Source organism: Nicotiana sylvestris, chromosome 9 (genome assembly GCF_000393655.2).
Source record: "Nicotiana sylvestris chromosome 9, ASM39365v2, whole genome shotgun sequence".
Lineage (NCBI taxonomy): Eukaryota > Viridiplantae > Streptophyta > Magnoliopsida > Solanales > Solanaceae > Nicotiana > Nicotiana sylvestris.
The window spans coordinates 164,051,321-164,066,133 of NC_091065.1; the positions used below are offsets into that span (position 1 = coordinate 164,051,321).

Consider the following 14,813-nt stretch of genomic DNA (forward strand, 5'->3'; position numbering starts at 1 on the left):
AGGTACAGAGATACTCTAATTTTGGAAAGGATTCAGCAAGGCAAAACAGGAAAGAAATCAATTAACCTTAATAGGCGAGTGAAATCAGAATCTCACAAAAGAAAAGTTTAAACTTAGTCACGAGTTTGAAAATTAGTCAAAGAAGGAGACTCAGCTTATAAATAGGGTGCATAAACATTATACATGCGAGGCTAGGCATGTTGGCAAGAAGAAATAGAACACAACAGTAGCACAAAGATTCAGTAGATAGCAACATTCGAAGCATGACAATCCAGTAGGTCAAGTAGTGAAGATAACATGGAATATCAAAAGCATGCAAAGGTCTCACAGTAGCAGGTAAGGAAAACCCCTTTAGAAAATTAGGGTTTCGAGCATATTTGAGTTTTAGAAAAGATAGAAACCCAGCAATCAGAAGAATCACACAAAAGGAGCAAAAGATTTTGAAATAAAGAACTTCAAATCGAGTCATGAACTTAAACGAACAGTCTCAGACCCAAAACACTGGGATTTTCAACAATATGAGAGTTTTTAAAAGAGAATAAGCAAACAAATCGGACAAAACTCAGGCAAACAAACATTCGTTTAGTAAATAGTTAAAAGAAATTGGGGGGTTTAACATGCAAACTCAGGTAGAAGAACGATATAAGCAAACATATCCAAACATGTCAAAGAATCAGAGAAACATTTTGAAATAACTTAACAGAAACCCCAATCGGAAAGATAAGGGGTTTTGAAAGTAGAGTTTTAAAAGAAAATTTGAGAAAAACACTTAGAAGTTCAGAGCAAACATTGATCTGAAACAGATCTAAAAGGAAATCGAAGGAACCTTAAAGGATAAGGTTTCAAAAGAACCCCAAATGATGAGAAAGGCTTTGAAAACCAACGATCTAAGCAGGAGAGTCAAGAGTCTGACTCGAATAGCCATGGTTGGCCGGAGAAAAAGTCGGAGACGACCGGAGAACAGTCATGAACTGCAATCGAACAAACCTGGACCAAGCTCTTTCGAGATCTAGCCTCAAGACCATAATAATCGAGCACGTAGAAGCCATGGGAGGTGAATATAGGTCTCCGATGACTTTGGGAACCATAGATTTGGGGAGGTGTTAGGGTTGTAGTTGATGGCAGCGGCTAGGGTTTGAGAGAATTTGAGAGAGAGTTGAGAGAAAAGGGAATTCAGAAGTGGCGGAATTTGGAAATGAGGCTAGGGTTAGGGGTCGTTTGAATTAAAAAGGCAAGGATGGTTGTTGGTCGTTGATCTGAATGATCAACGGCCTGGATCAAAACGGGCGAGTGGGCGGGTTATGAAGATGGGTTTGGGTCAGATTAAATCGTAATTGGGTCGGGGGTTCAAATGGTTTCAACTAAGTTCAATTGGGGTCAAAATTGGGCCATAATCGAAATGAAATTGGGCTAACATTTAAATAGCCAATTTTCCCTATTTAATTTACAAAAAATAATAAATTAATTTTTGGAAATAAATTAAAGGTACAAAAATGATTTATGGCACATAATTAACTATTTAAAAATGTCAGACCTAATTTTTATGAATATAAACGTAATTAATCTTAAAAGAGGCTAATGTTGTAATTATATACAATTTAACTTTAAAAATACTAAATGACTTTGTAAAAATATACAAAAATTATATTACCTATATTTTAGCATAAATATGAGAATCCAATAAATGAATCACCAAAATGATAAATTTGGGAGTAATTATTGTATTTTTATGGATAAAATAGGGCAATAAATCGATTTAAAAATTAAGGAAAAATACTAAACGTTTGGACATATTTATATATGCATACATATTCTATTTTGAAAGTATTTTGCATAATAAAATATACAGGAAAAAATTGGGTATCAACAATATAAATTATCCAACTATAAGTCGGGGTCGAATCCATATAGAGTTATACAGGGTGTTAGGAGTATATACTTGAAGAAAGCGAATAGATTAATTAAATTTGCACTTCCACAAAGAATTTTGATTTCTACTTCTACTATTACTCTAATAATTATAAGCTAAGGAAAATAAACTAGAAATGAACGATTGTTTTTGGTGTTTTCCAAATAAGTAAAAAACCTAGGGATGTGACCATAACCTAGGTGTTCGCCTAATGGGATAAAGACGTTAATACTTATTTTTTTGATTGGGGTATATTATAGCTATCAGCTCAACATTACCCACTCAATACCTCTCGGTCAAAGAGTGAATTTGCTCAATTTGGCTTTCTCAAGCCCAAATGGGTATCAAACAAAATGGTTGATATGAGCTCAAGTCGGGTTCTTACTATCTCTAGTTTGAACCCTTAATTGGGCTAATCGAACTCTCAATTAGCCTAATTCCTTGTTAGCCAAGTTATCCTAGATTAGGTCCATCTTTCTCAAGTAGAGACTAAGTCAAAAAGGCATGAATCCATGTTTGCTACCATTAATTCTAAAATTGAAGCATGAACTAAGTTAAATAATCAACACCAATCATAAACAAACATTAAATTAAATACCCATAAGATTTACACACTAGGGTTGGGTGACAACCCTAGTAAGAATTTAGCTGCTCATAATGGGAATTGAAGAAAATAAAGAAGAAAAGCTAATTAAACTCATAATCAAAGATTAAAATGATAAAATATAATTTTTAAACACTAAAATAGTCACAAACTTCCTAAAATGGCAAAAGGTAACAGCTACAGCAGCTTTAAGCTTCGAAACTTGAACTAAAATTGTGAAACTGGTCTATTTGTAGTAGGCCAAAATTCGTTGACAAAAATGCCCCCCGAGAGTTTCTGCGATCGCACAATTCCGTGTGCGGTCCGCAGGTTTCTTCAATTGGAAGGGGATGGGATTGTGAAGCCACACATTTCTACGGCCGCACAATGTTTGTGCGGTCCGAACTTCAGCAAGGCATCAAGACTTGGTCTTCTGCACACTCTCTGAACTTGGAATTATTTGTTAGTGCACACCCTATTTTGGGGTTGCACAATTCATGTGTGGTCCGCACATTTGTCAAAATCCTGTTGGGTTTTTTAGCTTGGATTACGGCCGCAGATCAAATTATGCGGTCCGCACTTTCTTCTATGGCCGCAAAAAACCTTATGCGGACCTCACTTCTTTGCTTCTGCACCCTTTATTACATTGTGATTCGGAACACTCCTTTTTGAGTCGGATTTCATCATGGGAGATCAAACTTCCAACATTCCTGCAATTTGCATAATTTCATTAGTTTCGGGAACATAAATCAATACTTTCGAACTAAAACAAAAGCAAAAAGGTGATAATAAGTAGTCAAAATCCCCACTTATCAGGATGCTGCACTTATGTATGGTCGCATAAGCTCTTCATCCCTCTTCTTCAAGTCTTCCCTCAGATCCCGCACATCACTTCCCTCACTAAGCCAACTTTGGAGATCCCGGTATTTACCGTGGTACTCCGTATATTTCCCTCTCAACTTCACAAAAATATATTTATGCCTTTTCTTCCTCCGGACGCTCTTGATTTCCAGAACAACCATCTACAAATCAAAGGGAAAACGTTAGAACTTAAAACAAGCTAAGGCATTAGAAAAAGGTCGGACAATAATACTTACCTTGAGAGAAAGGCCGGGAATGCTCTTCGACAGAGCACTGTCATTTATCTCCTTGAGGGTCTTACCCTCAACATCGGAACAGAGAGGACCAAGGGCAGGGACTACCTCCTCGGTGTTCACAAGCAAATCATGATCCATTGGGATTGTGATGGTCCTCGAACCTCCCTTCAACCTCACCTCGAGCTGGGTGAGCCCCTCATCAATCATTCTCAAGTCATCCAAGTCAATATCGGAGCTCTACTAGTCACCATCCTCGGCAAAAGTCTTCCCCTACCACTAGTAGGCGAATAGACGTCAATGGCCGCTCGAGAAGTTGAAACCTCCTTTTGCCACGGAAGTGCGTGGCTGCCATCAACAGCCACCTCTGTGATCTCTCCCCTTCGGAATGTAAGGGAACACCTACACCAACTTCGACCCGTCTCGGGTCCTCGAGGATCGGCTTAATATTATCATTAACAAAAATTATCGTCGTCTCACAGAACATAACACTTTCTTTCGCGTCGTAAACGGTCGAAGAAACTCCGCCATACATCTCCAAGGACCTCCATGTTTTAGGTTGAAGATCCTCATCACTAGGAAAATGTTCGACGTCCTGTCAACAAGCAAAAATAAAGGAGGAGCGGAGGTCGCAATGGCCGGAATAGGGACAGAGGCAGAAGTAGCGGCAACTAGAATTAGTACAAAGGCAAAAGTGGTAATAGTTGGGACAAGGGCGCAGATTGAAGGCGTAGTGGCCCACCTCCTCCGGAATGAGGGTATGGGAGCCATCGACCTCCTCGCGGCCCCTCTAACCGAACCTAGAGAAACATTAAGAAGGAAGGGATTAGTATAAAGGACGGACATAGACCACAAAAATATAGCGTCGATGATAGGGAAGAGATTACCTGTCGAGGGGAGAGCCGGCCTAAATTTTTGGAAAAAAAATCGACCACCACGTATCCCCTCCGTATAGGGAAGGATCTGTCTGACCCAGTCGGTAATATGTGCCACCAACTGGAGAGGTCATATAGTAGCTGCAAAAAAAAAGAGCTGATTGACCAACCCACAGCAAAAAAAATGTTTAAAAAAACACAAACAACATGAGCACTTACGGGGTGTGGTTCTGGGCCTCAGGGAAGTCGGCGTCAACAGACACTACGACCTCGGTCCTAATGAAGAAATAATCAAGCCAGAAGTGCCGACTACCCTTGTCGTCCATCCTCACCACCAAGCATTTCCTCCCACGATGGTGAAGATTCAAAAATGTCCCTCGATAGAAATGGTGGGGCGAAAAGGGTGCACCAAGTGGCGTACCATGATCTCGACCTCGGCCATTCGGCGAACTTTGCCAACATTCTGACCACCTTGAAGACGTAGGGGGCAAGATGCACGGGGCACATGATAATCGTAAAGGGCACAGAATCTGGGATGATGGACCCGCACTTCATCATCACTCGCAGGGGCCAACTCCACGTGAACAGGAAGGTCGAACTTAGCTTTAAATTCAACTAAACATTTGGCCGTCATTGTAGATCGAAACCTCTCAGTCACCACTTTCAGTGCCTAATGGAAATCGGGTTTGGCATCGGGGTACCGATGTATAATCTCCTCCACAGTAGGGAAGGTTTCCTCCTCAGCAACGACTGCAACATCTTCCTTTGATTAGGGAATATGACGTCCAAAGGGATAGAGTGATATTCCATATTGGCATCACATGAGAGGTTCGACATTGTTATAAAGGAAAATGAAGAAGTAGAGAAAACAACATAAAGGCGGTAAAATCTTACGAAGGAGGCAAAGAAATTTTGCTTGAGAAGTAGAAAGAGTGTAAAAACTTCAAACTCAACAAGTCCTCCCCTATTTATAAGGTTTGGGGCACTAGAATCGAAACGGCTGGTCATGATTAGCACAAAGATCGAAATGGCAGAACCAATCAAGGGTCACACGAGAATTAATGTAATGCATCGAGAATCAGCGTTCCAGCAAATCACCCGAGAAAATCAAAGGTTTGAAATATGCGCCCAACAGAAAGCCACGTCACCAACGACCTACAAAGATTATGACCCATATTATCTGTTCCACAAGCTCGACCAGGAACGACATTATCCGCTCATTGAGCTCGCCTGCGAGGACGACCTCAACGAGCGGAGAGATTATGACCCATATTATCTGCTCGACAAGCTCGACCAGGAACGACATTATCCACTCATTGAGCTCGCTTGCGAGGACGACCTTAACGAGTGGAGGGACTAACTGTATAGGCCAAAATTAACTTAGTTTTGTTTAGACCATATCAACATTAATAGGTCCTTCAAGAGCTTCCGTGTATCCTCAGTATGACTTCTAAAAGAGGCGAAATCAAGGTCGAAGTGATCTACCAAGAGACGAAGGACTTGGTCGAGGAGTCATCACAGGTCAAGGCCGAGGACGAGCACTCTTCTTAAAAAGGAATAATAACGGCTAGTTTTAGATAAGACTTTAGAGGGAATATTCCTATGAATATTCTCTGAATCAATACTATTAGAGTTTTTAGACATATGTTCCCTTATATATAAAAAGAGACAGAATGATGGGGGACATAAGATATTCACTTGTAAAAGAACATATTGACTTTCTATGTAGAACCTTGCTTTATTGTACACATACAAAATATACCTTTCTCTTAAGCTTCTTGCCTAACACGATCCAAGAACAATCTGAATATTCAAAGGCTCATCAAGTATTCATCATTATCATAAAGAATATCCACTGATCTCACCTTTTTCGGGTGACACACATATTCTTATTTATTTAAATGTCATTTATTGTTATTTATTATTATTTAATGCTAACCCCTTCCTTTTTGGGTAATTGAATATTGCTAGTTTTATCAACATTTATTGCTACTTAGATAACATACGTACTATATTACTACAAAATCAGTTAATATACCTTTGGGATATTAATATTGGCTAAGATTGATTATATTTTATTAAATCTAATTGTCTAAATCCATATCCAAATTTTGGGTCAAACAATGTATATGGATCTTTAAAAATAGACTAAATCGACCTAATCGAACCATACCATACTAATTATTAAGTTTCCTTTGACAAATCCGTAGGTTTTATTATGTAAATTTATAACAATACCAAATAATTAGGTAAGTTTTTAATTTATTAAAGTAAACGAATATTACCAAGCCGTACCGAATAAATTTTTGTATGAAAATATATTTGATATTTAAGTTCAAAAATAACAAAGTATTAAATTATTTTCCTTAAGCTCTGGGATTATTGGAAATGGCCACAAGCCAATAGGTAATTAACACCTACAGTCCAAACTTCCAAGCCTATTTTGTTATTCCTATTGAAACTAATAAATTAGTTCCAATATCTTGAGTAGTAAGTCGCAAGGTATTTCAGCAATCTTGAGTAGCAAGCTCATGATGTTAGATATCTCTTCTCTAGTATGATTTAGATTTTTTCTTGTTAGATACTTAATCTTCTAATAGACTCTATTCTTGAGTTTCAACTTGATTAATATCTTATCATTCATTTAATTTATAATGTTTTTGTCTTTGTTTATTTTGTTTAAGCTGCTGTTGAATAGTGGGATGGACCCAAATTTATTCTGGCCATCTTTCAAATTTACTTGTTTCATCACCTTTTAAACGTAAAAATGTCTAGAGAGTTCTGCCATGCAAAGTATGCATTTTATTGCGTCTAACTTTTATTATTGACTCTTACATGACGCTTTATTGTATCAATACAGAAGAGAAACCGAAATGACTGGGATGGTTTTGAAAAAATATAATTTTTGTTAGACAAAATAAAGTAACCGAAAAATTGTACGATATAAATTTTATAAAATAACCGACAGAATCAAACCATTAACATCCCCTACCATGGGGGCAAGCGAGGGGAACACTTGTCAAATTTGAAGTTCTGCCATGAGGTAATCGCGAACAAAAATCCAAAATTATCTATTTTTGAAGACTATTTGTACACTTTACCCCAAAGTTAAGTGCATGAGATGATGAGAATGTGCTTTTTTCCTGTTATTTATTAATTCTCCCCCGAGTGTGTAAATTGCCGTCTCCGTCATCTGTAATAATTCCTTATTTCTCTTATTTTCCTTTCTTTCTTTTCTTTGTTTGTCAGAAGTAATTATAATTTGTTTCCTTTACCTTTCTAATTCAATGTTATGTTTAATGTCTTACCTAAACTTCAAAAAATTATAAAGATCAGATAGATAACCGTATTTACATGGAACAGGAAAGGTGCCTAATTCTAATTTCAACCTTGCTATTGTACTGCTCAGTGTTATACTGGAAAAAATTCAAATTTTTTTTGCAACGCCTTGGTTTGAGATTAGAGACAAACACCAACGGCCAAGACACTCAATTAGAAATTAGAATACTCCCTAAATCGCAGTACACTAACAAGGTTGCCCCCTCCGTGATAGCAAAGTTGTAATGTTCTGAGAACAGCTCGGTGCACAAGGCATCCAGCGGCACGTAGGGTACAGGGAAGGGTCGCACCACAAAGGGTATATATCATACAATCTAACCTAATGCAAGTATTAGTGACTGCTTCCACGGCTCGAACCCGTGACCTATAGGTTAGACGAAGACAACTTTACCGTTGCTCCAAGATTCCCCTTCTAAAGTTGTAATGTTCTATGGACAAAATATGATCGATAATTTTCCTGCACCTTATCCTTTCCTCCGGTTATAATTAAACAAGCGCTTGCCCTGTGCAGCAAGTCTCTATTGGGATGTATTCCCAAACATGCTGATTAATCACATTTTCTTACATTCTAACAAATACAATTATACAAATAAAGCTGTGATATTACAGCCACTCATGCTCCCTCTGATCCAGGCTCTGTCGAGCTCCATATACAAACCTCTAAATCTAGCTGCCCAGATGAACCCAGATGAGCAAAAGGAATCAGAAGGAAATCCATTGGAGGTAAACCTTCAATCCTACCTGGAAGACTACGAGTGAATGATTTCAATCTCAGAGAGCTGCTTCCTCTTTCTGATACAACATCATACAAGAAGCATTCCTTTGATGAGCTTGGACCAATACAAGTAATCACAATCGTATGCCCTATACTTTGTGTTCCCTTAGTAAGAAGAAAGAGGACCCCATCCTTTGCTGCTTGTAAAACAAGGAAAGTTTCTTTCTTGCTCAACGAGACACGCAATGGGCAATCATACTTGAAGCGTCTCCCAGAATCCCAGTGCTTACTGGTAAAATGTATTGAGAGTAAATTGGGGGAATCAACAACATTACAGTTCTGGAGAGGGCACGGGCATGGTGCATAGGGGCAGGCCTCCTCATGATCTCTTTTATTTGTGTAATCAACAGTTTCTGTGCATCCATAGTTCATATTTGCACAAGGTACTGGGCCTGAATCAGCAACTACATTAACCTCCGCACAGACGTCATTCCTCTGGATGCTATATGTGTGCGCATGTTCCTGAAGATCGGCAAATCCATTTTGATCAACAATGTCAAGAGAATATTTCAAATAACTTATATCATGCAAACTGATTTTAGTGAAAAAGCAAGAGAGACCAAGAGAGAGAGATGACTGTGAAAGCCTCTTAGGCTCAGAGATCCTCAAAAGTAAATTTACCCTAACTCGTTACCAAGTTCCCGGAAATATGAGCATATAAAAACATAACACCACCATTCATTATCAGGCTCTGAAGAAAAAGAAATTCCATGATTTTGTCGTCCCTAACTCGTTACCACCAGCCAATGGGGCACGATTCGAAACAAGGTGGATGATGGGACCACCCCTCTACCCTACTCCACTTAAATTCCATGATTTTGTCGTCCCTCAGGGATTTCTCGGAGGATCCCCTTTATCCTTCCCACTTAAATTGCAGGCTTTTGTCTCCAGTAAGGTTCGAACTCGTGACGTGCGTCTAACCCATACATCATGCGTTCGAGCTTTTACCACTAGATCAAAGCCCTGGGGGCTGAAAACTGTAAATGTCTAGATCTATAAAGGGCTCTGAGATTTGAAACATGATATTACAACATTGAAGTTCTTATCGAAAAAGATAATACAACGTCAAACCATCTTAATCTAACCATGAAATATAGTAGCAGAAAAGACAACTTTCGCACTTCCACATAGACATCAATAAAATCATTCTGGAAATATCCCACATACAGCAGCAATTAGTTTATTGCTGCCAAGATGAAATCCACATGTATGTGGGTATAGCAAAATTATTTGTTGGTTTTGGATCTCCTATTCATCATTACTCTCATTAGTAATTCAATCTATGAGTTGAGCAAGACACCAGCTAAATATCTAACGACAACTCATTATCATCTAAGTTGCTCGGACGAGGGTGCGGGTGTCCGACACGGGTGCGAATCTAGAGGTCAGATCCTTCGAAATGTAAATTCTAAGATACGAAGATACGGATCCTAGTACAGCTACGGGTGCGGGGATCCGACAAAAAATAATTCGAGAAAATAAAATATAAAATATCTCTAAATTATGAGAAATTTTGTGGAATACTTACGTATAGCTTGTAAAGTGTGGATTTTTTTTAATTCTCAAGTTGAAGATAAGTAAAGGATTGATTTCCTAGATAAGGTATGCTATTCTCTTTAAATTTACCCTAATTTTGATTCTGATTTCGGGAATCAAATTGTATCTCGTCTCGAAATTTTCCATCTGTCGTGGTCAAAGTACCCAAAATTGTTTAACCAGATCCGGTACGGATCCCATTCCCACACCAATACTAGTGTCGTGTCAACACGGTGCGACACCTAAGCTGCCGTGCCGGAGCAACTTAGATTATCATTGCCTCTGGGTCATCGAAGTAAGTCCTGTGCCAATACAATAATAGCAAACATGCTCATTCTTGGTCTCAGTTTAGAGTAAAATGTTTTAATTAGTAAGTTTCATAAAAAATGTTTTAATTAGTAGAAACAAGAATTAGATGGCAGATCACCTGTTCTATGAAGGTATCCTCATCTTCTTGATCTTCCATGTCCTGCCAAGTAGATAAAAAAATATTAGGGTGGAAAGAAGCCACATCATGGCAACCTGGAGTTGAGGCCCAAGGTATACCAGCCTCCCTTCATCCAACCCCCACAAAAATAAGGAAGAAAGGAAAAAAGCTTTTGTGGGAACGCTGATGTAAGCATAAACCTTGCATTCTTTTGATAACCTTCTCTTTGTCTATCAGCTTTACGTTGATCTTATTTCTTAACGTACTTTCTTTTCTCCTGTCATTCCGCAGAGTAATTAATTTGATTTGTTAATTGTTAAGAAGATGAGAGACTTAGCTAGCGTTTGGCCATAGATTCCCATATTTGTTTTGAAAAATCTGATTTGGCTGAAGTTTGGTTTGAAGATGAAAATGTGTTAGGACATATGTTTTCAAAACATATTTCCCAAATTTATTTTGGAAAAACACGTGTATTATGAGGAATTTGGCCCAAAATCAGCTAAATAGGTGGTTTTGGGATTTGGGATTTTGCCAAAATATAGGCAAAATTTATGGCCAAACATATGTTTGTCAAATAAAACCCAAGTTTATTTTGGCAAAATCTATGGCCAAACGGGTCCTTAGTATTTAGCTGTTATTTCCATTGTTAAACTGTATTTGAATAGGCCAACAGTCACTGAGAAATAAGGCTGCCAAACCTAGGCAGCTATCAGCCCAACTAGAGATTTCAAACAAATCTAGCATCATAATTAGTCAAAACTAGAGGCCGGGAATACAAGATGTTACTTATGAAGTTCCTATATATGCAAGCTACCATATAAATGAATCTATCAGGACACGAGCTCATACCAGGAATTTCCCAGGACTTAAGACTATAAGCCTAACTGGTTACTTGAACAAGAGAACAACAAATTACTCAACCATATCCCCTCCTATACGGCTATACCTGTGCATGAGAAAGCTCTTGTACTTGTTCCACTGCTCTCAATGGCATACAATCAGTTTGGGCTTTGTATCCAAATGACCCCATCCCAAGTCCTCTCTCCTTGCACACTACCTGCATGAGAGAATTAAGTGGAATAATACGAGAACGTGTTTGTTTAAGAAATCAGACAATTGGAATGTACCTCCCCTGAGCCATAACCACCAAGTTCCTTCTCTTGCTTTTCTCTCTCACTAATCTCCTCCTCACCCCACGAAAATAAGCAAGGAAAAGCTACAGGGGCCGATTCATACGCTGCTCCAACAGCAACACTCTCATAGTAAAATAGCTGAAAACAAATGAAAGAGTCAGTTAACCACTAAATAAATCAGATATAGGCATCTCACGTCATTCACAATTACCTGGAGGAACAAAAGACAGCCCCCAACTGCCCGTTGCTTCCCTTGACGAAAGCGAGATATCTCCCGTACTAGCCGGTCAAGCAAGAACTTGCCCCAGTTATACTGATGGAGTACATCCATATTTGTCAAAAAGTGGAGGAAAGAGGGGCTTACGTCCAGCCTTGCAGTTGGGCACACGAGAGTGCCCATTACATAAAGCACAAATGACCTTTTGAAATCCTCCCCAGCTTCCGGAGCTGCAAGTCGTTCCTCCAGAAGACGGACAGAAATCCCACGATTGGTCGCATTGTATTTCTTACGCAATTCTAGAATTAATTCGTCAGACCCTGAGTTCACCACATCTTTCCCACTAGCAGGCAAGCCCATTACAAGTTCCACATCTCTTGGAGTTAAAGGTATCCTCTCACCACAGATTTCCAAGCTGCGTCTTACAGTATTGAACCTTTCCAATAGCCAAAGACACAAGCTTCTTCGAAGAGTTCGACATCTGAGGCCAAGGATGCTACCAAAGCCCATGCTCTTTACGGCCTCCTTCTGGTCCGGCGTGAGCCGTTGCAAGACATTTAGCAAGCGGCCCGGGGAGCACCTCGTAACTAGTTTGGTCTGCATGAGTAAGCCATCAGCATAAGTTAAACATAAAGAAGCCAACAACAATATCCAGCGCTCTTTGCATTACCAGCTCCCTCATCAAAGAAAGAAAAGCCTGGAAGAGGGGGGGTTGACCTGTCTTCTTGGCTTAGGAGGGCGGGCTGGTGTCGAGCTCAGGTACTTATCCCACACTTCACGGGCACGAGTAGTGTACTTTGCCTTTTCTTCAGGACTCATCAGCTTCCATGCATCTGAGGCTGCCTTTGTGGCCTAAAAAATAATGCTCTCACATTAACATGTTCGTGTGTAACAGAGAGGTATACAATGATGCATCTGATAGTGAAAATATAAACATAGATTCTTACAGCTTTCAGGCCTGAAGATTCAGGATGTGTAGCACTATACTCTTTAATAAAGTCACGGCTGAAAACAACATTTTCGATGTTAGCAGAAAATAGTATTTCAAAAGCAGCGGAAAAATAGATAAACAACTCATAATGGATAAGGTATCTACTCATATGAACATGTTACCTGAAGTGCACCCAAGAACAGGCAGGACGAGGATTGGCAACTTGCTTTTTCTTCTTTTTTCTGCTCCCTTCAGGTTCACCAATATCCTGCTCCTTCCTCTTTCCCATTGCATAATCTCTTTCACCAGGCAGCTTAAAATTACAGACGGAAAAATTTAGATATCTATAATACCAATTCACCCTTAAAAAGAACAAGAAAACATGTATGTTAAATCTTCATCAGGACAAGAATGTTAGACGAGTCAAATCAGGAAGATGATAGCAAAGCACATAGATTCAGAAAATTTGAACTCTTTTGACTGTACAGCAAATGAACAAATTCACCACTTCTAAAAAATGCAACCATTATATGCAATGCTGCCCCAAACTACAGCATCAGCTGAAAACATGACTGCACGTTAGACTGCAGTATATGCATACAGATTCAGCAATGTCAGTTTCTTCATACTGTCAATTTCATTAAAAAACAGTGCATCCCATTTTGCGAATGACATGCTATTAGGCCATGTAATGGAGTAAAATATGATGATAGTCCAATACAAAACAGCTCACCAGGGCTGATTCCTGCAATGTGACAGTATATTGTCATTACTTTAAAGACAAGTTCACTTGGACAATTCAAGTGAAATTACCTCATTCTTCTCCAGCTAGTACTCAAAACAAAGCATTCCACTGATTTTGGTGTTGCATGCTAAAGTTGAACAGCTATTTAACACAGACATCACACACACTCTCTCTATACACACCAACAAACTCACACACACCATCACACACACAGAGGAACAGATGGAAACAGACAGAAAGCCAAATGTGTGTGAGTGCGTGTGTGTTTGTGTGTGTTAAATAGCTGTTCGCTTTAGCATGCAATAGAAAAATCACACAAAAAGAGAGAAACTGATAGAGAGAGCCAAATGATCAAAAATGATGAATAACAAGTGGATGCTACACTTCGACGAAAACAATGAAACAAAATTCATAGCAACAACACAATGAGGTATAAAACAAAAAATTAAAAAGCAAAATGAAAATGGAAGTGAAATTGAGAATTGAAACCATTGTAATTGTGTGGTGAGGAGGAGAGGTTTCGTTGTTGAGATCAGGTGGAGAAGCCTCAACCTCGACCATGTCGATTTATAGGGAAATCCGAACAACGGATACTAGGGTTCCGGCAGCTATTGAGTGAAGACAGAAGTTGATCGTCGACGAGAGGGGCAAGTTCGTCGGCGTACGGGAATTCAGGCGTTCAGCAATTTTTTGTGCTGATTAGGGTTGTACCTTTAGGTTCTCTGCGTAATTGCTTATTTTTAGTTTCTTTTTTCTTTTTTTACTCGGGAAGAGGAAGGGTACAACCGGGGCACCGGCTTAGCCTGTTTCTTTTTTAAAGAACGGATTAGAGTTTTATGTTTTTATTTTTATTTTTTTTCTTCTGCACTTATTACTCTTTCTATCTCTCATATACATTTGGATAATTAAATTCTGTTACATTATTTATAGTGCTCTTTTTCAGTTAAAAGTACTTGAGGATATTCGTTGTTATTAGAATAAAATGAACATATGAAATGGATAGTAGCATAGCTTGACAGATTAAGTTAAATCTATTATTTTAATGTATATGTGAAATTAGGGGTGTACAAAGGGAATCGATAAACCGCACCAACCCGATATTCGAGTCAAACCGAGAAAAGAAACCCGACTATGGTTTGGTTTGATTTTGTTTGGTGTTGAGAAAAAAAACCGACCATTATTGGTTTGGTTTGGTTTTAACTAAAGAAAGTCAAACCGAAACCAAACCAACCCGACATTACATATATAG

At 38.8% G+C, this 14,813-nt stretch overlaps 1 protein-coding gene across 1 annotated transcript; it reads right to left on the reverse strand.

Moving 5' to 3' along the window:
* Window positions 1-8,242: 8,242 nt before the first annotated feature.
* LOC104250057 (uncharacterized) lies at window positions 8,243-14,332 on the reverse strand. The gene is made up of 9 exons (XM_009806591.2): window positions 14,054-14,332; window positions 13,002-13,132; window positions 12,836-12,893; window positions 12,606-12,740; window positions 11,883-12,485; window positions 11,666-11,809; window positions 11,485-11,595; window positions 10,539-10,580; window positions 8,243-9,037 (listed from the first exon to the last, which is right to left on the reverse strand). Exons 1-9 carry the CDS (start codon window positions 14,123-14,125, stop codon window positions 8,414-8,416), a joined length of 1,920 nt encoding a protein of 639 aa, XP_009804893.1. The 5' UTR covers window positions 14,126-14,332; the 3' UTR covers window positions 8,243-8,413.
* Between the last annotated feature and the right edge of the window lie 481 nt (window positions 14,333-14,813).

Coding starts and splice junctions, on each gene's coding strand:
- LOC104250057 (XM_009806591.2), bottom strand. CDS start 14,125: ATGGTCGAGGTTGAGGCTTCTCCACCTGATCTCAACAACGAAACCTCT. Junction 12,486..12,605: donor CTCCTAAGCCAAGAAGACAG/GTCAACCCCCCC, acceptor TTACTCATGCAG/ACCAAACTAGTTACGAGGTG. Junction 9,038..10,538: donor AGGATACCTTCATAGAACAG/GTGATCTGCCAT, acceptor GCCGATCTTCAG/GAACATGCGCACACATATAG.